Source organism: Sciurus vulgaris (genome assembly GCF_902686455.1).
Source record: "Sciurus vulgaris genome assembly, chromosome: 10".
NCBI classification, from domain to species: Eukaryota; Metazoa; Chordata; class Mammalia; order Rodentia; family Sciuridae; genus Sciurus; species Sciurus vulgaris.
In genome coordinates this window covers 59,417,308-59,425,909 of record NC_136470.1, presented here as the reverse complement: position 1 = coordinate 59,425,909, position 8,602 = coordinate 59,417,308, and the positions used below count along the sequence as shown (strand labels likewise).

General features: G+C 43.3%; 1 protein-coding gene across 1 annotated transcript; it reads left to right on the top strand.

Moving 5' to 3' along the window:
• Window positions 1-1,569: 1,569 nt before the first annotated feature.
• On the top strand, window positions 1,570-4,066 carry RETNLB (resistin like beta). The gene is made up of 4 exons (XM_079155824.1): window positions 1,570-1,962; window positions 2,724-2,866; window positions 3,285-3,365; window positions 3,929-4,066. Exons 2-4 carry the CDS (start codon window positions 2,749-2,751, stop codon window positions 4,054-4,056), a joined length of 327 nt encoding a protein of 108 aa, XP_079011950.1. The 5' UTR covers window positions 1,570-1,962; window positions 2,724-2,748; the 3' UTR covers window positions 4,057-4,066.
• Window positions 4,067-8,602: the final 4,536 nt, after the last annotated feature.

The following is an 8,602-nucleotide window of genomic DNA, read 5'->3' as shown; positions in this document are numbered from 1 at the left end:
GGAGATTCCTTAGAAAACTTGTAATGAAACCACCATTTGACCCAGCTATCCCACTCCTAGGCCTCTACCCAAAGGACTTAAAATCAGCATACTACAGAGATGCAGTCACATCAATGTTCATAGCTCCTCAATTCACAATAGCCAGGTTGTGGAACCAACATAGATGCCCTTCAATTGATGAGTGGATAAAGAAACTGTGGTATATATATACAATGGAGTATTACTCAGCCATAAAGAATAATAAAATTATGGCATTTGCAGGCAAATGGATGAAATTTGAGAATATCATGCTAAGTGAGATAAGCCAATCTCAAAAAACCAAAGGATGAATGACCTCGCTGATAAGTGGATGATGACACATAATGGGGGGTGTGAGGGGGGCAAGAATGGAGGAAGGAAGGACTGTATAGAGGGAAAAGACATGTGGGCGGGGTGGGGGGGAGGAGAAAATAACAGAATGAATCCAACACCATTACCCTTTATAGTAAGCTTTTAAAATATAAATAATCTCACATCAACCACCTGAACAAAAACTCTTCAATAATTTTCTGTCAGATTCACAAAACCCAAAGCCCTGACAGCAGTGCAGAAGCTCACTATAAGCAAGTACAGGTTAAAACTCCGACCTCTTTTCTTGCTCATCTGTCCCTTACTTCACTCCACGTGGACCATGCTGCCATTGGTGGTATTCCTCCAACACGCCAACAGTTGCCTGCCTTAGTCTCTTCACGCTGATTTCCCCTCAGCCTGGAACACTTGTCCCAGACTTCCCCATGACTTTCCCCTTCACTCCTTCAGGTCACTGGTACTTCTAAGGGGACGCTCCCTGAATACCCTGTGCTATGTGGAACGCCACACCAGCACACCCTATTGCCTTGCCTTGGTTGATTTTTTCTCAGGGCCTTTTTCATAGCTGACATATTATATATCTACTTGTTCGTTGTGTATATTTATCTCCCACATTCGAATGTAGTCTCAAGAGGGCAAAGATTTTGTCTGTTTACCCACTGCTGAGTCACCAAAGCTAGAATGGTACAGAGAAGCTCTACAAATATTCGTTGAATTAACAAATGAATTAATTTACCCCACTTTTACACCAATTTCCAGTCTCTGCTCTTTCTTGGTCTCTATTCCTCCTTCCTTTCCTCAGCTCCTACTTGGTCATTAAGGATGCCTCTCTTTTGTTGGCATCCCTGGGCCTCACTCTCAAGTTTGCTTGAGAGAAATTTGTAAAAAAAAAATTGCAGTTCATTAGTGGGCATCTCTCGCAAGGAGGCAGAAAGGTTGACCACAGAGTGGGCTTTTCCAACTCCAGTGATGGTCACCCAACAGCTATTCTCGGCCTCTTCATCTCGTTTTTCTTTAAACCTCATTCATTCACGGTGGCCACCTGGATGATGAATCAGAGCAGTCTTGCTTTTTGTGGTCATATGTAACTCCTCATTCTCTTATTCACAATTCTAAAATGTACAATATTCTGAGAGCAGAGAATATTTTATCTAAACTTGAAACTAACTCATTTGGTAGGAAAACGTATGTGGCTCTTTTTGACCATTATTTATTCCATGTTAATATTCACACATTTTGTAACAGATAAATTAATCCATTTGACTACAGAGTGCTACCTTAGACCTCCGTCCTCGTATAACATAAAATACAGAATTGGCACCATCTATCATTCCAAAATCTGAAATGGTTTGAGTTTTGAAACATGTCTTAGATGATGGAGGTGGTAGAGTCCTGCTCACTTGTGGTGGAAAGGGATGTCATATGACCGAGAACTAAAGAATTAAATGCAAGAGAAAATCTTTTGAGCTTCTAGAAAAAAAGAATCTTGCTTCCAAAATGAAAAGGCCAAGCCGGAAATAGAATGATTTTGCCTCAATTGTTCCTTCCTGCTCAGGGTCGAGGCTGAGGATGTGGTACATGCTTTCTAAGACGGTGAGGAGCCAATATCAAAAGGTGAGTTGAATATTGTGGGGAAAAAAAAAAAGAGAAAAAGATCAGGCTAATAATAACCCTGTTGAGTCCCGCAAAGGGGCCTGGAATCATGCATCATATTCTTCTTAAGTAAATAGAAAACTCCCTTATGTTTTAGCCAAGGTTTCTCATCCTTTCTGTTAATTGCCCAGATGGGATAAGACAGGGACAATATAACGATGTGTCTGAACAGGTGTCAAGTAGGGTCCTCACTCAGCTCAGCAGACCACAAAGTAACCACTTCCTGATGAAGGATCAAACAAGAGCCTTCTAATATGGGACAGGCAACAGAAGGCCCAGGTGCTGGCCTTATCAGTTTGCCAAGAAGTGAGGTGAGAGAGAACAATAAGCCAGGAGCACTCCTGTTGCCAGAGAACCAGCACCAAAGCAGCAGTCGCTTATCATGAACACACTCGAGTTTATCACAATCGTGTGTCATGCCACAGCTGGCACAGTTTTCTGGAAACATGCTGAGAGTGTTTTTATCTGTGTACTTATGTGGTAATTGTGCCAAAGTCAATACCACAGGGTATTAAAACAGTTGTTGCTTGCCTAGTTCTTGCAAACCTTTTCAGAACTTTTTGGTGGTGAGTTTACATTGCCGAAACCCTCTCTGCTTTTCCAAAAAGCTCAAAGAGATCCAGTGCTGATAATGCTCTTCTTTCAGCCTTGCTCCCTTGAGACTATCTCTTGAACCCAGAATGGAGCTCAGAGATCTCAACTCCTTTCCATTTTCCTTCTAGTTCCAGGCCACTGACTCCCTACAAGATGAAGCTTAGTTCTTGCCTCCTCATCTTCATCCCCCTTCTGCAGCTGATGACTCCAGGGAGTGTTCGATGTTCCTTAGACTCTGTAGAGGATAAAAGGATTGAGGACACTCTCAAAGGTATAGGAACTACCGAGGTTGGGGAAATGCGAGGTTCACCCTCGCTCACACCTCCTGTTCCTAAACCCTAATTTCAACCTGAGCCCATCCTAAGTCAGTCCTTCTGCCCAGGGCTTCCTTAACTATCCTACCTCCTTTGGACTCTTGACTCAAGTTTCCCTGATGCTGAGGAGGAGGCCCTAGGGGGTGATTATGCACATTCATTAAGAATCAAGTATAAAAAATATGTTGATTAGTTTGATTTCCACAGCCACTTTTTGAGGTAAGTAGCAGCTATTACTTCCACTTTACAAATGAGGAAGCTAAACTTTAAAAGCTATGATTGTGGATACAGTGACACCTCCAAGGTAGAAGAAGATTTGGAAGGGGATTATGAGAAAGCATGATCATGGGCAATACTTCTCTCTTTCCTACTCAGAGTATAAACACCCCTTCTTAACCAAGAAACTCTTATGTGTCAGCATCACAAGCTTAGGCAGACTGTCCTCCTGTCCTGCTGGTGAGTAACACTGTGAGGAAGACTTGTGGGTAAGATGCCCCTGCCCTCCCTGTCCACCCCTTAGTACCTGTACCTTCCCCAAGTTCAGGTTTGTGTTCCTTTGAGGCTGAGCCATAATGATTGCTTCTCTGAGACACCTTCCCTTCCCCGTTCCTTAGGATGCTACCAAGGGATCTTGAGTTTCTGTTCATTGATTCCCCGCTTTTATGCCCACACCAGTCCTTTCTCACCTCAGCCACCCTGTCATAGTCACGTGTCCCTCTAGGTCTATGCCTCCGTGTTGGTGGTGGTGATGGGGCGTTCACAAAGGGAAATTCATCATTGATTGAAAGAAATGGAAACTTACATGAGCCTCTTCCACAACCCTGTAATTTTGTTGTTGTTGTAATTTGGGGATTTTTTTTTTTATTCTTAAAACAGACTGTCCACATTGACTGAACTTTAGCCCCTACAAAACCTAGATTTATCCCTGGGCTTCATGGGGGTGAAAGATGGTTTCAGATGGACCTTCCTGTTCTCAAGATCCAAGGGCTCTGATGTCAGTGTCTCACATACCCATGCAGGGATGGCTGTCACTAGTTGTGCTTGTGGTTATGCCTGTGGTTCATGGGATGTCCGGGGGACCTCCACATGCCACTGCCAGTGTGCTGTGATAGACTGGACCACTGCCCGTTGCTGCCGTCTGGTCTGAGAAGAAGGAGGCTGAGAATCCAATTTTGTGATGGTACCTGTAATGAAACTGTGATCCCAACCAGGAAATACCACTTCATTGATTACAATCCTGTTTCTTAGACAATAAAGACGAACTCTGCACTTTCCTGCATTTATGTCTTTGATGTTATTGACCTTAGCTTGGGACTCTTCTAGCCAGAAAATATTTCCTGTACCTCAGGAATTATATCTGTGTGGCCTGTGGGATTGGTGGTTAGGAAAGCTATGGGAGGAATGGGGAAATAGACTGACACCCCATCCCCTTCCTCATTATTTAATAAAAAGTGCCAGGCATATTGCTTGGCATGAAGCACAGAGAAATGAAATAACAGGCTCTTAGGGAGCTCACCAAGAAGAAGAATGGACTCTACGCTGTGTGCATGAAGACTTTCCAAAACATAGGCAGGCAAGGGTAGCTTTAAAGAAATAGTTTCTAGATTTTCAGTATGTATTTGTACTTTTATTTAAATGCAAGTACCTGAGATGTGCTTTGATCAAGGTGATTTATTTCACCATTGCCTTTCTCCCAGATAACAATAGAAAATTAGAGCCCTCACAGTCACTGGAATTTGCATGAGGTGGAATTGTATGCAGTGGCAGGCCACCAAAATCAGGTGGCCTAAATAAAAACAGAGACTCAAAATTGCCCATGATCCTTGTTTCTTGGGTTATTTGTGTGAGGACATGTCTAGAACTGTGTCAGCCATCTTGTGTCTGTGGAGTTAGTTTAACCATCTTGTGGCAAAACTGTTAGAATGGTGAAACAGAAAAGAAGAAAGGAACCTAAGGCTGCAATCATATTATTCCACCACTGAACAATCTCTGGAATCATCTAAACCATGTTTCTTAATAATGAAATTATAAGCATCCTTATTCATTCATTTAACACATTTATTAAATCCTATATACATCAGGCACTAGAATTTAGCGGGGGCCAAAAGAGGCAATGATTCCTGCCTTCATAAAGTTTCCATTCTATTTCTACATCATTCAGTTAGGAATTTTGTTGCTTTCTTATGGATAGGATTAGTCTAGGGCAATGTCATGTTACCTGAGCAGATGACAACCAGGGCACTTAGAGCACACGTTTTATACTTTTTCCTGTTAAATCAGTGAATGAAAAACCTATAATGAGAGATGTCATCAAACTTGGTGATTCCTGGCAAGGTAGCTTCCAGGTTTGTGGGGCTGCTTGGAAGAAAGAAGCAGGGAGGAAGAAAAAGTCAGGAAAACTTCCCTAAGTAGAGAAGCACAGCAAAGGCAGCTAGAACCTCATGGGATGCACTGGAGATTGTCCTAGGCTCTTCCTGACAGCCTGACCTCCCTGCTCCACACAGACCTGCGACTACCTTAGATCCTAGGTACTCCCAGAGTGTTTGTTGGAACACGGTAGAAGTTGGGAGATGCTCTCATGACATGCCACCAGGGTTTAAAAAGTCACTGCCCTTCCAACCTCAGCAGCCCTTTGCAAAGCCTGGAGATTGAGTCTGATGTGTCCTTGGCTTCCCTGATATCTCTGCTTCTCAGGAGTGCTGCAAAGGAATTCAGGGCTCCCGAGCACTGCTGTTTCCCCTTCCCCGCTCTCTGCAGCACCTACTTCTACTTTCCCCCACTCCCTTTCCTTCTCTCCCCTCTGGACCCAGCCATCGTTTTCTGTCTTCTCTTCAATAACCCTTTGGCTTGCTCGGGATACTGTCTTCCTATGGAATGGAACCTTCTCACCCTCCCCTCTCACTGTTGTGCTGACCTCAGGAGATACCCAGTTTCCTTAGACTTAGCTGTGGATGAAAAGATGAGATTTGCTCTTGACAAACTGAGTAGCTGATACAGGGGAAGGATTGTGTCCCTAGTTCTCAATCCTTTCCTAGATCCCAAACTATTTCCCAACCTGTCTCCAGATCACAAGCTGTATCTGGAAGACTCATCTCCCAACTCCCTACCTTCTCTACATCTTTGAGGACTCTGAGGGCTGCTGGTGAGGGCAACGAGGAAGATTAGACTTAACATTCTTGAGCACTTACTATGGGTCAGACACGGTTGGGTCTTCTAATTGTTTTATTACCTCTTCATCGTGATCTTATGAGGAAAGCACTGTTATTTTTCCATTTTACAAAAGAGAAAACAGGCTTGAAGAAATTGCATAATTTGTCCAACAGCACACAGCTGGTAAGCTACTAAGTGCCTTGATCCTAAACACAGTGACTCAGTTGTATGAAGAGAACTGTGGTATGGGATTTGGGGAAGGAATAACCAGTGAGGGGCCCAGTCTTATTTCTTCATTTCTGCTGCAAATTGCAAGTCCTTGTATCAGCATCACTTGTAAAAGTAATTTGTTCTCCTGACCCTCAGGGAAGTAATTATATGGGGACAAGGGGACTTGCTTGCCCCATGCCCATTCCCACACATCTAGGCTCAGGACTGTAACATCATTGGGTTATATCACAACCTCAGTACCCATAATTCTCATTCCCATTTTTTTCTCCCAAGGGACTATTTAGGATCTGAGGTTTATTTCTACTTCCTCCCCTCTTCCTTAATTTCCCCTACCGCAGTTTTCTTTCCTCCAAAGTCTTCCATCTCCCTATCCCAATTCAATTCCACAATGTTTCTGCTCTATCAGAAGAGAAAATACTTAAGAGAACAAAAGATAATTGGGAAGAGGGCTTCTCTTAAAATTTAAGAACTCATTTTCTTTCTCCTCCACCCCCTGCTATCCATGCTATGTAGGATACGTCATTCCTGGATGTTTGTGAGACCATGCCTGTGGCTTGTGGGACAACCTGATGGAACCACACACATGCTAAGGCCAGTTCAATCTTGTAGGATGGACTGCTGTTTACTGCTTCTACTCATCTAAATAAAGGAGTCTAAGAGCTCAGTTGGGAGATCACAATGGCAATAAAACCAGACCTCAACCTGGAAACCTCTACCACTGCTCATTCAAACATGACTTCTTAAGTCTTGCCTGTGATACTTTGCTTCCCTCAAAATACAGTCTTGGCATCTCCCTTTAGTGTGTCTTCAGGGTTATTAGACCCTGACCCAGGTCTTCTTTATCAATGGAATGTCTCCCCTGTCTCAAGGCTCCAACTCATTCTGGAAAGGGAGTATTATGGTTTGGATATGAGGTGTCTTCCAATGTCTTTCATGTGTGAAAAAATGCAAGAATTTTTAGAGGCGAATGATTAGATTATGAGCCAAGTGACCTAATTGGTAGATTAATCCACTGATCAGGATTAACAGGGTGATAACTGCAGGCAGAAGGGATATGACTGGAGAAGGTGGGTCTTTGGGGGCATGCCTTTGGGGTTTATATTTTTTCCGGGGTGAGTGGAGCTCTCTGTTTCTTGACCGTCATGTCCTGGGCTGCTTTCCTCCATCATATGCTTCTGCCATGATGCTCTGCCTCACCTTAGGTCCAGAGCTATGGAGTTGGTCAACAGGGACTGCAGCTCTGAAACTGTGAGCCAAGATAAACTTTTCCTCCTCTATTTGTTATTGTCAGATCTTGTATTCATAGCAATGCAAAAGCTGACTAAAACAGGGAGGCTATGGAGAGCATCAAAAGGACTGAAATTACCTTCCTACCCTCAACACTATCATCTTATTCTGCAACAAAGTCACATCGTTCCAGGCTCCATCCTTGACACTAGAGGTACGAGGAAGTAAAACCGTGCCCATGCCCTAAGCATACTCATCAGTTAGAACACTCCTTAGACACCAAGACACGTGTGTTTTGCCTCCGCTGAAGAGCAGCCTAGATATTCTATCACTCCTGATGGATTCTAGTGTTATGTCGATGTGATATGGCCAAGGGATCAAGAGACGACTGTCACAGAACTGCACTCACAGAACCCAAAGAAAGGGGTGTGTCACTCCATTGGGGAACACATAGGGAAACACTAGGATCAGTCAGGAGCAGAGGAAGCAAGGGGAAAACATGGGCAAGAGCTTATCGTGGTTTCAGTAGAAAGGAATTCATGAGGCAGGGTAAAAAGGTTTCGGATTGGTTAGTTTGAATAATTTCAACAGACTCCGGGACATAGAGGCTCTCCCTAGAGAGAGCTTCTCCACTTCATACCTGGTCCTGTGGTGATTAGGACAGGTGGAGAATGGCCTAAAGTGAGAACCCAATAAAGGAGGTGGGTGAGGTTATTGGTTTCTGAGCATATATAAGGCACAGAAGGTGAGTTGTTTGTTATCTCTAGAAATTAGCTTACAGTGCGGAATAACCCCTCCCTAAGATCAGTAAGACCCAAGATATTAAAGCATCAGAAAATAAAGGGCATGGTTAATTTATATGCTTTTTACACATGGTCAGTTTTCCTGCCACTTTTTCCACTGAAGAACACTGATATGCAATATTCTTTTAGACTACTATGATACTCCCAGTAGGAATTCCTCTATGTGCCTCAGATCTTTTCTAGTATGTCAGAATCTCTATGTCACAAGTTGAGTGACTCATTTCTTATAATGTGAATAATTCTTAAGTGACAAAATAGTAGGCAGCTGGGCAAAATGTTGGT